Below are 15,029 nucleotides of genomic sequence, written 5' to 3' on the forward strand. Positions count from 1 at the left end.
TCGTGGGGACAGACCCTGCCTGGGGCTCGGCGCTTCTTATACCCGTCGCTGGGCACAGCCCCGCCTCTGGCCTTGCCGCCGTGGCCTCGGGAGATAGCTTGGCACCTGGTGTGGTGCCGCTGGCACAGTGCCAGCGCTGGCACCGCGGCCATCGCCCAACGCCTGCGTGCCGCAGGGGCCTGGCCCCGGGAACAACTAGTGACTCTGTGCCCCATCCTGGGGACCGGCTGGGAAGAGCTCTGCAGACCAAACCCTGGGTGCTGGTGGGCAGCGGGTGGCCCAGGCACCACCCATCGGCCCTCACGGCAGCCATGGCTGCAGAAGGCAGAGCATTGCCGGCACGTCCACGGAGGGAACCTGCCCCTCTGCTCAGCGCTGGGGAGAGGAGAGGCTGCCCCTGGAGTGCGGGGTCCAGTGCTGGGCTCCCCCGTACAGGAGAGATGGGGACATGCTGGAGGGAGTCCAGGGAGATGTGGAAGGGACAGGAGCGTCTCTGATGGCACTAAAGGGAGGGTGCAATGGGGACAGAGCTGGGCTCTTTCCACTGGTGCCCAGTGCCAGGGCCAGAGGCGATGGGACAACCTGACAAGCAGGAGGGTTCCTCTGAGTGTCAGGAGACACATTTTCACTACTGGGTGACTGAGCACTGGCACAGGTTGCCCAGGGTGGTTGTGGAGTCTCCATGCATGGACATACTCAGAAGCCACCTGGACATGGTCCCTGGGTGGCCCTGCTGGGGTTGGAACAGGTGAGCTCCAAGGTCCTTTCCAACCTCAGCCACCCCGTGAGCTGGTGACAGACCGCCCCATGCACCAGACTAAGGAGCATGTTGAAGCCAGCACTTAGACCCCACAGCCCCGGCCAAGGCCACTGGCTCCAGGTGCTGCGATCCCAGGCCACATCCTGGCACCACACCAGGTGCCAAGCTATCTCCCGAGGCCACGGCGGCAAGGCCAGAGGCGCGGCTGTGCCCAGCGACGGGTATAAGAAGCGCCGAGCCCCAGGCAGGGTCTGTCCCCACGAGTGGCAATGGCTCTTCTGTGGCTGCTGAGCTGCCTGGCGCTGGCGGGCTCTGCCCGTGCCACCCTCTCCGTGGCGAGTGCGTGGGGCCGCGGGGCTCGGCAGGGTGGGCTCGGGGCTTGGAGGGGATGGTGATGGGGGGGGCACGGGGCCAGGGCAGCCGGAGCCCCCGTCCCACGGCTACCTGTGCCCCGCAGGCTGCGGTGTGCCCGCCATCACGCCCGTCATCCGCGGCTACAACCGCATCGTCAACGGGGAGCCGGCGGTGCCAGGATCCTGGCCATGGCAGGTCTCCCTCCAGGTGAGTTTCCGCAGCCCGGCTGGGTGCTGTGCTGGGTGCCGGGGTGGGTGTTGGGGCAGGGGCTGGGCACAGAGCACCCCGGCAGCAGTGCCAATGGTGCCGGGTGCTGACGGCAGCTCTCCCCACCAGCGCTACAACGGCTTCCACTTCTGCGGTGGGTCACTGATCAGTGAGAACTGGGTGGTCACCGCTGCCCACTGTGGCGTCAGGTAGGCACCGGCTCTACCGCCGGCCGGCCCGGGGCTGGGCACGGGCACAGGGTCCCCAGGGCCCCCCCGATCCCTGTGCCTGGTGCTCAGTGCCTCCCTGTGCCCAGGACCACCGACACCGTGGTGGTGGGTGCCTACGACCAGGACTCACCCTCCGCTGATCAGCAGAAGCTGACCATCGAGAAGGTACCGCCGACGCGGGGGCCCTGTGCCTGCGGGGTCCCACAGCCAGCACGGGGAGCCCTGGGGGGTCCGGGTCCCCCTTGTGCTGGGGGTCGGGTCCCAGGGGGTCCCTGATCCCCTTATCCTGAGGGTCAGGTCCCCCTGGGGTGTCCCTGCTCCCCCTCATACTGGGGGTGGGACCCCATCCCCAGGACCCCCAAGGGATGGGGAGGGGGGTCAGGAACCCAGGGTCCCCATCAGTCCCTGTGGGTGATGCGACCTGGGGTATCCCTGCTCCCCAGTGCCCCCAGGCTGGGGGCTGCCCTCGGGGTCCTGAGCAGCCCCAAGGTCCCCGGCCAGCAGCAACCCCGGGTGGGACAGGGGCTCCTTGGTGGCCCCGTCGTTCTGAGCGTTGGGGTCTGGCCCCTGGCACCCATCGGTGCCTGGGGTTGTCACCTGCTCCCTGAGGGCACCTCAGCTGTGCATTTGGGGCCTGCCCCCACCAGGGTCCCCCCCCCGAGTGCCTGTTGGTGTCCCTGGACCCCGGGGTGTCCCCATTGCCCAGTGCCCCAGGGGCTGGGGTCTGCTCCCTGGGTGCCCATCAGCCCAGAGTTTGGGGTCTGCTCCCTGTTGGTGTCCTTGGGGTGTCCCTGCCACCCATCTGTCCCTGGGGGTGGGGTTTGCTCCCTAGGTCCCCTTCAGCCCAGGACTTGGGGTCTGCTCCCTGGGGTCCCCGTGAGTCCCCGCTGCATCCCTGCTCCCCTGTGCCCCAGGGGCTGGGATCTGCATCCCAGGACCCTGTCAGCCAGGACCCCCCAGGGCCATTCCCCTGGGTCCCCGTCAATCCCTGAGGTCCCCGTCAATCCCTGGGGTCCCCGTCAGTCCCTGGGGTCCCCGTCAGTCGCTGTGGAGTCTGCAGTGCCCGGCACCCTGGCTGGGGGTGCGGGCGCTGGGAGCGGTGCCACCTGCTCCAGGTCTTCAAGAACCCCAGGTTCAACATGCTGACCATCCGCGACGACATCACCCTGCTCAAACTGGCCACCCCGGCACGGCTGTCTGCCCGTGTGTCCCCCGTCTGCCTGCCCGAGGCCACCGATGACTTCCCAGGGGGCATGACCTGCGTCACCACTGGCTGGGGGCTCACTGACCCCAACGGTACCGCACCTTCCTGTGCCCATCCCGTCCCTGTCCTCATCCCTTTCTCATCCCCATGCTCGTCCCCATGCCCATCCTCATCCCCATCCCCATGCTCATCCCGATCCCTATCCCCATCCCCTCCTCATCCTCATCATCCCCATCCCTGTCCTCTTCCCCATGCTCATTCACATGCTCATCCCCATCCCCATCCTCATCCCTGTCCCCATGCCCATCCTCATGCACATCCCCATGCTCATCCCCATCCCCTTCCTCATCCCCTCCTCATCCTCATCCTCATCCCCTTCCCTGTCCTCATCCCCATACCATCCCCAATACCCATTCCGATCCCCAATCCCTATTCCTATCTGCATCCCTGTCCCCATCCTCATCCCAATCCCCATCTCAGCGACATCCCTGTCCTCCTCCCCATCCCTATCAGTGTCCCCATCCCTATGCTCATCCCATCCCCGTCCCCATCCCTGTCCTCATCCCCATCGCCATCCTATCCCCATCCCCATCCCCATCCTCGTGGCCATCCCCATCCCAGTCTCTGTCCCCATCCCCATCCCAGTCCTCGTCCCCGTCCCCATTCCCTGGGCACCCGGGGGCCATGCGGGCGCTGACGCTGCCCCGCTCGCCCGCAGCCTCGGGGACGCCGGCGGTGCTGCAGCAGGTGGCCCTGCCCCTGCTCACCAACGCGCAGTGCAAGCAGTACTGGGGGTACCGCATCGCTGACGTGATGGTGTGCGCCGGCGCCGACGGCGCCTCCTCCTGCATGGTAGGTGCCCCCGAGCCCCCCGGCCCACGGGTGCCCCCCGCCCCCAGCCCCTGCGCTCACCCGCTGCCCGCAGGGCGACTCCGGGGGCCCGCTGGTGTGCCAGAAGGACGGCGCCTGGACCCTGGTGGGCATCGTCTCCTGGGGCAGCAGCACCTGCGACCCCAACGTGCCCGGCGTCTACGCCCGCGTCACCATGCTCCGCAACTGGATCGACTCCATCCTGGCGGCCAACTGAGGCCGGCAATAAACGCTGCCACCCCCTCCACGCTGCCTCCTCGCTGCGGCACCGGGACGGGCGGGAGGCGGGGGGCAGCCGGACGGCTGGGGACACGTGTCCGGGCACGCGGTGGTCCTTCTCCGGGCAAGGGGACACCTGGCCGACTTGGCTGGAGGCATGGGAGCACCCGGCTGGTGGGTGCACCTGGCCGGGCATGGGGACAGGTGGACGGGGGGCATGGGGACACCCGTCTGGGCCGGAGGACGCCTGGCCGGGAAGGCTGGAGGCTTGGGGACACGTGGCCTCCCACGGGGTCAGGGCTGCCTGGCCAGGTGCAGGGACACGCGGCCGAGCGCGGGGAACCAGACGAGGCAGGGGACACCGGGCCGGGCTTGGGGACACCGGGCCAAGGAGGGCAGGAGGCTGGGGACACGTGGCCTCCCCTGGGGACACCTGAGCAAGGCAGGGGCACACGGCAAGGTGCAGGGAGCCCTGAGCAGGCTAAGGGATGCTCGGGCGTGGGGATGCAAGGCCACGTGTGGGGCGCGTGTGGCCTCCCACAGGGACACCTGGCTGGGGGTGGGACACCTGGGTGGTCACATGGGGACACAGGCAGTTGCAGTGGCACCTGGTCAGCTGTGGGGACACCTGGCTGGGCATGGGGTCCCCCGGCATGGGGTCCCCCGGCATGGGTGCTGGAGGCAGAGGGCCCCCGGCAGGGAAGGGACCCGTGTCCCAGCCCCATGTCCCCATCAGCCGGAGCCACCTTAAGGTGGCGGTGGCCACGGTGGAGGGAGGGGAGTGGAAGGGCCGGCTGGGAGGGGAGGGCACAGTCCTGGCCCTGGCCGGGTGCTGGCTGTTCCCACCATGGCTCTGCGGCGGGTGCTGGGGCTGGGGAGGGCCCTGGGGTGCCGGAGCTGCTGCTCCAAGGTGGGGCTGGATGGGGGCACGGGGGTCCTGTGGGGCACAGAGGGACGGGGTGGCACTGAGGGCCAAGCGTCCCAGCGTGGCCCTGTGCCCTCGGCTGTGGGTGGAGGTCCCGGGCCCCCGGACGGACCCTCCTGCCCCTGCCCTGACGGGGCCCTCGACCACCCCCCCCCAGCACCCACTGCCCCCGGACTTCGTGGAGGCCCTGAGGGCCGTGGTCGGGGGCCCCAACGTCTCCACGGCCACGGTGGTGCGCGAGCAGCACGGTCACGACGAGTCCATGCACACGTGGGTGACTGGGGCTGGGACCCCCCCAGGGGGACGGCTCTGGGGAGGGGAAGGGTCCTGGGGAGGGGAAGGGTATGGGTTGGGGAAGGGCCATGGGGAGGGAAAGGGTCCTGGGGAGGGAAAGGGTCCTATGGAGGGGAAGGGCCATGGGGAGGGGAAGGGTCTGGGCAGAGAAAGGGTCAGCGGAGGGGAAGGGACATGCGATAGGAGAAGGGTCATGGGGAGGGGAAGGGTCTGGGCAGGGGAAAGGGTCTTGGGGAGGGGGAGGTCCATGGGGCAGCGGTGTCGCCCTGTCCCCCAGCTGCGCCCCCCCGGACGCCGTGGTGTGGCCCCAGGCGGTGGGGCAGGTGCAGGAGCTGGCGGCGCTCTGCTACCGCCACCGCGTGCCCATGGTGCCCTTCGGCACCGGCACCGGCCTCGAGGGCGGCGTCAATGCTGTGCAGGTATGGGCCCCCTTGGCAGCCCCCCGGCATCCCCGGCCCCTGCCCGGGGGGTCTGGGTGCCCGGCCATGCCCAGCCCCTCCGGTGCCCCGTGCCAGGGCGGCGTCTGCTCTGACCTGAGCCGCATGGATGCCATCACGGAGCTGAGCCTCAAGGACGTCTCGGTGCTGGTGGAGCCTGCAGCGGGGCCAGGGGGCTGCCAGCGGGGCTCAGCGCCACCTTCTCCCACCCAGAGTTCCCGGACGAGGTGATGGCGGGTGCCTGCAGCCGCTTCAGCGGGCTGGAGCTGCCGGCAGCAACCACCCTCCTCCTGGAGCTCCACGGCTCCCGGCATGGCCTGGCCAAGCAGCAGCGGCAGGCGGGTACAGATGCCTCCCCAGGGAAGGAGGGGTTCGTTGTGGGGCTGCTGTCCTCCCCACCATGCCCCACAGCCCCCATGGTGGGACACGTGGGTGACAGCAACTTCCACTGCCTCACCTTCAACCCCCAGCACCCAGCTGCGGCCCAACACGTCCACGCCTTCTCCCAGTGCCTGGGCAGGTGGGGATGGTGACCCCCTGGGAGGACAGATGGCCCCGTGCCATCCCCTGACCCCCCCGGTCCCACAGGCGGGCGCTGGCGGCGGGCGGCACCTGCACCGGGGAGCACGGCGTGGGGCTGGGCAAGCGGGCGCTGCTGCTGGAGGAGCTGGGCCGGGAGGGGCTGGACACCCTGCGCCGCATCAAGGCCGCGCTGGACCCCCACAACCTCATGAACCCCGGCAAGGTGCTCTGAGGGGACAGCCGGCACCAGCACCCAGGTGGCGGGGGGCACGGCCGCCCCGCAGAGTCAGGGTGGCCCTGTTGCCCTGTGCTGCCACCCTCCCTGTCCCCCCAAACCCCCCGTCCCCACGCCTGTGGGACAGGGACCCCCAACAAACCACTTTGCACCCTGTCTGCTGTGACTTTGGGGGGAGGGGACACCCCAGCCCCTCCCCAGGGGCTCCCTCCCCCCCGCAGGCACACGCAGACACCCAGGAGCTGGGGGGGTTTCTAGGCAAATCTTTATGCTGCTGGGGGGGCAGGGGGCTGAGTTTCGGGGGGCTGCGACTCTGTAGCTCCGGGAACCAGCAGAAGCTTCCCCTGTGTTCAAAAGGCACCAATTTTGGTTTGCGTTTCGGTTACAGCTGGTACGGTAGCAAAACCCGAGACATGAGAACGCACAGGTTAGACCCTTCCTGCCCCCAGCAACCCCCCCGGGACCCTTATCCACAGCCCCCGGCGCACAGGGGGACAGCACATCCCATCTCTCCTACGCTGCTCCCTACCACGGGTTGTCCCAGTGCGAGGAGCAGCTTCCACCCCATTAAAATCCGCTAGAGACTGCTCAGGAGCCCCCCCCACTGAGAGGGGAGCAGCCACAGCATCACCCCAAATTGTCAGGCGCATCCCCCTCTCCAGTGAGTGGGGATCCTGCCTCCCGGCCAGGAACAGCCACGGCTTTTGGATGGAGAGGACAGCGGGGAGGGAGTGGGCACGAAACCACCTCCCAGCTTTGCTTTAGCACAGGCACAGCTCCGAAACCAATCCTGGCCCCGGGCCAGAGGGAGGAGGAAAAGGGGGGATGAATGCCGCAGCCCCTCACCCCTCTACCAGCAGAGCCCCAGGCCCCCAGTGAGCGTGGGAGTCTCTATGTACATGTCCGCTTACACCGGGCAGAGGGCTCTCGTGGAAGGGGACACATGTCTGGGGACAGGGTGGGGGCCGTGGGGAGGGGACAGCAGCCCGGGGCCATCACATGGCTGCCAGCTGGCCCAGCACCATCCTGAACTGCTGCGTGCTGTTGGCGAGGTCCTTGACACGCTCCACCATGTCCTTAGAGGCGGCAGGAGAAGGGTAGTGGAGGGCGGCCGCCTTGGTGGTCACCACGATCTCCTTGAGCATCTCGCAGAGGAGGTTGCTGTAGTGCATCACCTTGTGCTGGACGTCCTGGGCCTTGGCCTGGCGGGACAGCGTGTCCCCGATGAAGACGAGCTTGTGGGCGCTGAGGATGACGAACTTGCTGTGGGCCACGAAGATCTTGGGGGGTTGGTTGGTGCTGACGGCGGTGAAGAAGGCGTCGACGGCGTTGGTGAGCGTGGTGAGGTTGGCCTCGCACTGCTCCAGGTAGAAGAGGAGGAGCTGGCGGTCGGTGGGACACAGGGCCCCGCCACCCCGCGCCGGGCCGTAGTGCTGGGGGGGACTCCAGTTGGACAGGTCGTTATCGATGGGGCGCGTCACCTCCTGCTCCAGCCGCTCGAACTGCTTCAGCTGCGGGAGGGACGGGCGTGAGGCAGGATGGCCATCGAGCCAGCACCTGCTCCCCTCCCTGGAGCCACCAGCATGGGTGGCCATGGCCACCGGCTGGGGGAAAACAGCAGTGCCAGCTCCAGGACAGCCGTGCCAGGCTCCTCTCCAGGAGGAAGGTGCCGATGCCCCTCTCTGCTGGCACAGCACTGGCATGGGAGGTGAGCCAGAACCCACCGTGGGGACAACCACGTAAGAGGGGGCCGCGGTCCAGACCCGCGGCAGGGGGTACAAGGGGAGCAGGAGCCAAAATCCTGCTGTCCACCCCAAGCACTGTGCCCAGCAGTGCCCGCCCGCCTGCCTCCATTACCTGCTGGTGCTCCAGCTGGTCCTTGCTCTGCCGGATGATGTTGCCTTTCTCCAGCAGCTCCTTCTGGGTCTTCTCAAACTCCTCCTTGCCCTGCAGGGAAGGGAGGGGCGTGACATGGTGGTCAGCAACACCAGCCTTGCCAGGAGCGAGCCCTCACCTGCCCTGGTCCCCACAGTCCTCAAGCCGGAGGGCAAAAGCAAGATGTGGGTGGCAGAAGCACCACCGCAGTCGGAGCTGCCTGATCCCCCCGTACCTGGGAGCCATCGGCACAAAACCCACCCGTGGGGAGCAGCCCCCCTGCCCGCACCTACCTGGAGATGGACATAGTCGTAATCCTCCATCCAGCCGCTCTCGCTGTTCTCGTAGGGCCCGTCGGGCGACTCCTGGGCCAGCAGCTTGGGCGGGGAGGGCAGGGGCCGCGACTGGATGCTGCTGGCCTTGTCGGAGGGGTGAGGGGGCCCGTGGCCACCGCTCTCCGCCGCCGGCTTTGTCCGTTTGAAGAGGAGGGAGGCGTTGCCGTGCAGGAAGGAGGCCAACTGCTTGGTGTCATCGGGGATGCCGCGCGAGTGCATGACAAAGTGCTCCAAGTCATCCGTGCCCGGCTTACCACCGGCCAGGGCGCTCGGGGCCCAGTGGCAAGCGTCCAGCGCTTGGCCGTGCCGCGCCAGGGTCTGGTAGACCTCCTCCATCTTCTGCAGCTGTTTGCTGAGCTTGGCATAGAGGGAACGGTCGGAGGCCTGGGCGGCATTGCCCACCGCCCCCCGGGCAAACTCCAGCAGGTCCCGGAGGGCTGTCCGGACGCCCTCGGCCGCCCCGCGGATGCTGGCAGCGTTGGCCTCCATGTGCTCGGGGCTGCGCCAGTTGGCGCCGATGAAGGACATGAGGTAGGAGACGGCGCCGCCGACGCCGTGCTGGAGCTTGGCCAGCGTCTCCATGGCGGCATCCAAGTCCAGGGAGAACTCCTTGCCGGCTCCCTTGGCCGGCTCCTTCACAGGCACCACATCCAGCGAGGACGTGGAGATGTTGCTGCGGGTACTGCCCGTGCTGGAGGCTGAGAGGCGTTTGGCGTCGGCGCCCTTGGCCTCGCGGTCCACTTGCGGGGGGACGTCATAGATGTACTCGCCCTCCACGTCCAGGGAGCCCTTGCCTGGGGCGTGCAGGTCCCGGGGCACATCGTACACCTCCTGGGAGGGGAAGGCCGACCCCCCCAGCTTCTTGAGGCTGGGGGGCACGTCATAGATCTCGTGGGAGAGCGGCGGCTCGGGGGCAGCTTTCCCGGCTGCCGGCGGCACATCATAGACGTCCTCTGGCAAGTAGGGCTCCTGCTGGGCCAGGATGAGGGGGTGGCGGGAGGGGTCGAAGGTTTTCTGCTTGGCGAAGGCGGGGGGCACATCGTAGGTCTCCTCCCGCGCTGGGCCATCCGGCACGTCCTTGCTCACCGAGGGGGGGACATCGTACACCTGCAAGGGCAGCGGCGAGCACCGTCAGCATCACCGGGACACCCGGCCTGGGTCACGCATAGACATGCAGGTGGGTTACGCTGTACTGTGGTGCACATAAGCACCGGCTCCGGCACTGGGTGCGCACCCGGATGGAGCTGTGCACCCCACAGGCACCCCTGCTCCCGGGAAGGCTGGCACAGCCCTGCCGCAGCCCCCCCCAGCCTCCCGCTTCCCCCTTGGGGCGGGAATCACAAAATCCTAGAGCAGCCCAGGCTGGAAGGGACCTCAAAAGATCATCTGGTCCAACCTCATCCCCTAGATGAGATCATTTAGCACCCCGTCCCCTCGCATCTTGAAAGCCTCCAGCGCTGGGAATGCCACCGTGTCCCAGGGGAGGTTGTTCAGTGAATGATTGGTCTCACTGTGAAATGCGTCTTTCTTACGTGGAGAAGCTGGGAGCTTCCCAGCAGCACTTACAGTTTGGTGCAGGTTCTTCTCCACGCTGGGGGGCACGTCATAGATCTCCTGCCCCGGGTCCTGCCCGTTGGGACCCTTCACTGCCATGGGGGGGGTGTCGTAGACCTGGAGTTGCGGGGGACACACAGGACAGCATGTCAGGGATAGTGTGGGCACCCACCTTATCCCAGGGAAGGATGAAGGCACCAGAAGAAGCCCCGAGACCCGTAACGTTCCCAGCTTTGGGTGTGATTTGCCCAGGTTTGGAACCCGGGCTATGCCAGACCATCTCCTGCGCTGGGGGATGGAGCCAATGACCACCCCCTCGACCCCCCGACCAGCCTCACCTCCTGGCTGAACTGGCTCGGGACCCCCCCTCGGACAGGCGGCACATCGTAGATCTCCTGGGAGCCCGCAGGGAGGAGGTGGCGAGGGAAATCGTACTCATCCTGCTCGCCCTTGGGGGAGTCGTAGACATACACTTGCCCCACGCGGGTGGGCACCAGCACCTGGCAAGAGGGAAGGGGCAGAGGTGGGTACTGCCAAGCATCCCCAGCCTGCCCCCCAGCCCAGCTCAGCCCCCCCAAAACCCAGCAATGGGGCTGGAGAGAGGATGGATGCCAGATCCCATACCAGACTGTCCGGCACCGGGCAAAGCGGTGCCCACGGGAGGGCGCTCCCCGGCCGGGCGTGCACGCTCCTCGCGGCGATGCCGGGGATGGGGGATGATATCACCAGTTATTTATAGCGGCGAGCCTCGGCGAGAGACAAAGCCCAGCCGGCACGGCCGCGGCGTGCAGAAGGGAACGGACGATTCGGGCACCGAGCCGCGGGCAGGGATCTGCCAATGCCCGCAGGGCGTTGGCAGATCCCTGCCCGCGGCTCGGTGCCCACCTTGCCGAACCGTGGGGACACAAGAGCGGCAAATAACCAAACCCAGAGGATTGTGCCACCCCCCCCCCCCCCCCCCCGCAGCCAGTGCCAGGGGACGAGAAGAGCTGAGCAACTGGCAGAGGTGCTGGGCTGGTCCTCCCTTTTAGGATGCTGCCCATGCCCTGACCGTGATTTGGCAGCCCCCCCACCTCACCAGCTGCTTCCCAGGGGCGTGAGTCAGGGCAGCCTTCCCGGAAAAGGCGATGCCGAAAGCGCCTCGCTCCTCTTCCCTGGGATGACGTGCCAGGGAAGGGGCAGAGCCGGGAGGAGCCCGGTGTCCAGGATGTAGCCGTTAGGCTGCCCCAGACAGGGCCACCGCACCGGGATCCCCACGTTGGGGACAGATTGGTGGCTCACCCTTGCCTCACCGGCAAACCCAACCGGCAAGCGCTGGCAGGCTCCCGGGCATGGCCAGGACACGCTGGCACTGGCTGCCTGCCCCTGCCCGCGCTCCCGGGAGGAAGGAAACATCACAACACCGCGCCGGGTACTGCAGCTACCTCCATAGCTGCGGGATCCGGCCAAGGGGCATCTCCAAGCAACTCCTGGGTTACCAGCACCCTGTGCCCACCCCAGACACGACTGCTGTGCCCTCGGTGACACCGGCAGAGCCCACGCAAGAGACCAAGAGGACCTGAGCGCCGAACGCTGAGCCAGCCCCGAGCTAGGTAGCCCACACCAACCAGGGCACCTCAGCCACCGCAGGGACCTCCCCGGTGTGCCCGCTCCTGCCAGCGGTGTGGGGAAGGATGCCCACGCACCCCCCAAAACGGGCGCAAGGATGTCCCCCTCCAAGAGATGGTGGCGGGTAGATAAGCCGAAGCCCCACAGCCCTGGCACCCGCTCACCACCGCGAACCGGTGCCCCACAACCGTGCCACCAGCCCCCCAGGACCCCCATCCTACCTTTCCCTGGGGCTTGTGCCCTTCCCAGCTCCTCATGTCCAACGACGGGGGCACCTGGTAGATGTCTTGAGCCTGACCGGCCGAGGGAGGAACCTGGTAGACGTCCTGGGGGGGGCTGGCAGAGCCCCCGGGGTACGCCTCCGCCGCTTGGCCCAGGGAGGGGGGCACCTGGTAGATCTCCTGGCCGGGGCTGGGGAAGGCGTGGGGCGGCGTCTGCTTCGGGTAGGCGGGCGGCTGCTTAGCCGGGGCAGGCGGAAACTGTCCGGTGGGTGCCGAGCCCGGGTAGAGACCCTGCTGTCCCTTGCTGGGGACCGGCATCAGGTAGACGTTGTCCCCTTGGGGGGCATAAGCAGGGTGCATGGGCGTGTACTGCGAGGCGGGCGACAGCGGGGTGTAACCCCCTTGGTGGTGGTAAGGCAGAGCTGGCTGGGGCACCGGCGGCTGCGGCGGTGCCTGCCCCTGCGCCGGGCCGGGCGCTTGCTGCTGCTGCTGCTTCTTGTCGTACATCCCCACCAGGATCTTGAGGCGGTTCCCGGGGACGATGCCCTGACGGCCGTGGAGCGAGCAGAGCCACCAGCCGTCCAGCCCCTGCGTGTTGCGCTCCAGCACCGTCATGATGTCGCCCTTGCGGAAGGAGAGCTCGTCCGGGGACTCGGCCACGTTGTCGTACAGCGCCTTGGCCAGCACGTTCTGCAAGAGAGCCCCGCGCCGGGGCGGTGAGCCGGGCCCCGCCGGCCGGTGGGGAGTCATCGCTGCCCAACGCCGGGACGGGTCCCCAGGGGCTTCGCCGAGCGGGGCCCACCGCCTGGATCTCCCCGCTCCAGCCGCCTTTTCCTTCCCCGCTGGAGTTCAACCCATCCTTCCCGGAGGTGGTGCTAGGAAGGGGCCGGGCCCTTCCGCCTCCCCGGTTTCGGGGGGACCTCCTCTGCCTTTCCCTCCCCTTCCAGCCGCCGCCGGGGAGGAAGTGCCAGGGCGGTGAGTCAGCCGTAGCCGTAGCCATCCCCACGCCAGCCACCGCCGGGCCCCGGCCCCTTCCAGCCCCCGCTGCCGGCCACCCCCAGGGCGGGCACGGGCCGTGCCTCGACATCTGCTCCGGGCCAGGGCACCGGGGCACCTGCCGGAGCCCCCGGGCCTCCGCCGGCACCCACCGCTGCCAGGGCGGCGGTGGCACAGGCCGCAGCCTGCCGCGGGCTCCCGCCACCGCCCGGGCCGGGACCCGCCGGCCTCCCGCAGCGCCCGCGCCGCGAGGCTTCGCCCGCCCGCTGCGGGGCCCGCCGCGCCTGGCAGGGGCAGCGCGGCCCGGGGGGGCCTCGGCCCGCGGCGGGGTCTCCCCGGGGGGCCCGGAGCCCCGGCACCCGCCCCTCACCGCCCCGGGCCAAGGTCAGGCCAGGGGGCTCGGCCGCGCCGGGGGGGGCCCTGCCCGGGCTGGGGGGGCCGGGCTGCGGCCTTCCTCCTCCTCCACGCCGGGGGGGGGGCGCCCCCGTGAGCCGTTACCCCGAGGCCCCGCGTTCTGCCTGGAGGGGCCCACGCGTGTCTCCGCACCCACGCGCGACCCCGGGCCCCGCGGGGAGGCTCGGCTGCTGTTCCCCCCCCCCCCGCCCCGCCCCGGTCGGCCCCCGCCCGCGGCGGCCGCTCACCAGGTAGTTCATCTTCCCGCGGGGCAGCTCCGGCCCTAGCGCCGGTCGGCCGGGGGCCGGGGCCGGGCCGGGGGCGGCGGGGCGGCGGGCGGCGCGGTGTCGGCGGCGGCGGCGCCGTAGGGATCATTATAGCGCGGTGCCCGCCCGGGCCCGGCGGCCCCGCCCGCCCCCATTGGCTGCGCCCGCCCGGCGGGGGGCGGTGCTGCGCCGGGGCGGGGCGGGGCGGGGCGGGGCGGGGCGGGGAGCGCCGCGGGGCAGGCGGGGTGCGGGGGGTGGGCAGAGGGCAAGGGCCTGCAGCGGGGGTGCCGAGGGTAAACGGTGTGTAACGGGGGGGCGACGGGTGTGTGACGGCTGTGCCGGGGTAATGGGTGTGCAACGGGGGCGTAACGGGTGTGTCAAGGGGTTACGGGTGTGTAACGGGTGGGTAACGGGTGTGCCAGGGGTAATGGGTGTGCAACGGGTGGGTAACGGGTGTGCAAAGGGTGTGCAAAGAGTAACGGGCATGTAATGGGTGTGTAACGGGTGTGTAACGGGTGTGCCAGGGGTAACGGGTGTGCAACGGGGGCGTAACGGTGTGCAAAGGGTCTACAAAGGGTAACGGGTGGGTAACGGGTGGGTAACGGGTGGGTAACGGGTGTGCCAGGGGTAATGGGTGTGCAACAGGTAGGTAACGGGTGTGCAAAGGGTGTGCAAAGGGTAACGGGCATGTAACAGGTGTGTAACGGGTGTGTAACGGGTGTGCCAGGGGTAATGGGTGTGCAACGGGTGGGTAAAGGGTGTGCCAGGGGTAATGGGTGTGCAAAGGGTATGCAAAGGGTAACGGGAGTGTAACGGGTGTGTAACGGGTGTGCCAGGGGTAAAGGGTGTGCAACGGGGGCGTAACGGGTGTGTCAAGGGGTTACGGGTGTGTAACGGGTGTGTAACGGGTGTGCCAGGGGTAATGGGTGTGCAACAGGTGGGTAACGGGTGTGCAAAGGGTGTGCAAAGAGTAACGGGCATGTAATGGGTGTGTAACGGGTGTGTAACGGGTGTGCCGGGGTAATGGGTGTGCAACGGGTGTGCCAGGGGTAAAGGGTGTGCAACGGGGGCGTAATGGGTGTGCAAAGGGTCTACAAAGGGTAATGGGCGTGTAACGGGTGTGTAACGGGTGTGTAACGGGTGTGCCAGGGGTAATGGGTGTGCAACGAGGGCGTAACGGTGTGCAAAGGATGTGCAAAGGTAACGGGCGTGTAATGGGTGTGTAACGGGTGTGCCAGGGGTAAAGGGTGTGTAATGGGTGTGTAACGGGTGTGCCAAGGGGTAACGGGTGTGCAACAGGTGTGTAACGGGCGTGCAAAGGGTGTGCAAAGGGTAACGGGCGTGTAACGGGTGTGCCGAGGGGAAGGGGTGTGCAACGGGTGTGTAATGGGTGTGTCAAGGGGTAAAGGGTGTGTAATGGGTGTGCAATGGGTGTCTAACAGGTGTGCTAAAGGGTAAAGGGTGTGCAACAGGTGTGTAATGGGTGTGCCAGGGGTAAACGGTGTGCAACGGGTGTGTAATGGG

General features: G+C 68.3%; 3 protein-coding genes across 5 annotated transcripts; 2 read left to right on the forward strand and 1 right to left on the reverse strand.

Annotated features, from left to right (window-relative positions):
* Window positions 1–1,029: 1,029 nt before the first annotated feature.
* On the forward strand, window positions 1,030–3,842 carry LOC132318269 (chymotrypsinogen 2-like). The gene is made up of 7 exons (XM_059825015.1): window positions 1,030–1,078; window positions 1,218–1,321; window positions 1,451–1,530; window positions 1,638–1,716; window positions 2,667–2,847; window positions 3,474–3,607; window positions 3,681–3,842. The coding sequence occupies exons 1-7, from the start codon at window positions 1,030–1,032 to the stop codon at window positions 3,840–3,842; spliced, it is 789 nt and encodes a 262-aa protein (XP_059680998.1).
* Window positions 3,843–4,691: 849 nt separating this feature from the next.
* Window positions 4,692–6,254, forward strand: LOC132318293 (probable D-lactate dehydrogenase, mitochondrial). The gene is made up of 6 exons (XM_059825085.1): window positions 4,692–4,754; window positions 4,927–5,039; window positions 5,341–5,482; window positions 5,579–5,662; window positions 5,716–6,020; window positions 6,089–6,254. The coding sequence occupies exons 1-6, from the start codon at window positions 4,692–4,694 to the stop codon at window positions 6,252–6,254; spliced, it is 873 nt and encodes a 290-aa protein (XP_059681068.1).
* A 268-nt stretch (window positions 6,255–6,522) lies between these two features.
* BCAR1 (BCAR1 scaffold protein, Cas family member) lies at window positions 6,523–13,499 on the reverse strand. Of its 3 annotated transcripts, XM_059824659.1 has the most exons (8): window positions 13,488–13,499; window positions 11,851–12,540; window positions 10,360–10,521; window positions 10,030–10,138; window positions 9,717–9,758; window positions 8,426–9,579; window positions 8,115–8,204; window positions 6,523–7,768 (listed from the first exon to the last, which is right to left on the reverse strand). In XM_059824659.1, the coding sequence occupies exons 1-8, from the start codon at window positions 13,497–13,499 to the stop codon at window positions 7,253–7,255; spliced, it is 2,775 nt and encodes a 924-aa protein (XP_059680642.1). In that variant the 3' UTR covers window positions 6,523–7,252. The 3 variants fall into 3 exon arrangements, with proteins under 3 accessions (XP_059680642.1, XP_059680643.1, XP_059680641.1); XM_059824660.1 differs by lacking the exon at window positions 9,717–9,758 and having other exon boundaries at window positions 8,426–9,574; window positions 10,034–10,138; XM_059824658.1 differs by lacking the exons at window positions 9,717–9,758; window positions 13,488–13,499 and having other exon boundaries at window positions 8,426–9,574; window positions 10,034–10,138; window positions 11,851–12,600.
* Window positions 13,500–15,029: the final 1,530 nt, after the last annotated feature.

Source organism: Gavia stellata, chromosome 15, assembly GCF_030936135.1.
Source record: "Gavia stellata isolate bGavSte3 chromosome 15, bGavSte3.hap2, whole genome shotgun sequence".
In the NCBI taxonomy this organism is placed as follows: Eukaryota; Metazoa; Chordata; class Aves; order Gaviiformes; family Gaviidae; genus Gavia; species Gavia stellata.

Coding starts and splice junctions, on each gene's coding strand:
- LOC132318269 (XM_059825015.1), top strand. CDS start 1,030: ATGGCTCTTCTGTGGCTGCTGAGCTGCCTGGCGCTGGCGGGCTCTGCC. Junction 1,079..1,217: donor GGCGCTGGCGGGCTCTGCCC/GTGCCACCCTCT, acceptor TGTGCCCCGCAG/GCTGCGGTGTGCCCGCCATC. Junction 1,322..1,450: donor CATGGCAGGTCTCCCTCCAG/GTGAGTTTCCGC, acceptor TCTCCCCACCAG/CGCTACAACGGCTTCCACTT.
- LOC132318293 (XM_059825085.1), top strand. CDS start 4,692: ATGGCTCTGCGGCGGGTGCTGGGGCTGGGGAGGGCCCTGGGGTGCCGG. Junction 5,040..5,340: donor CACGACGAGTCCATGCACAC/GTGGGTGACTGG, acceptor CCTGTCCCCCAG/CTGCGCCCCCCCGGACGCCG. Junction 5,483..5,578: donor GCGGCGTCAATGCTGTGCAG/GTATGGGCCCCC, acceptor GCCCCGTGCCAG/GGCGGCGTCTGCTCTGACCT.
- BCAR1 (XM_059824659.1), bottom strand. Junction 10,522..11,850: donor GGCACAAGCCCCAGGGAAAG/GTAGGATGGGGG, acceptor CCCTCTTGCCAG/GTGCTGGTGCCCACCCGCGT. Junction 10,139..10,359: donor CGAGCCAGTTCAGCCAGGAG/GTGAGGCTGGTC, acceptor CCGCAACTCCAG/GTCTACGACACCCCCCCCAT.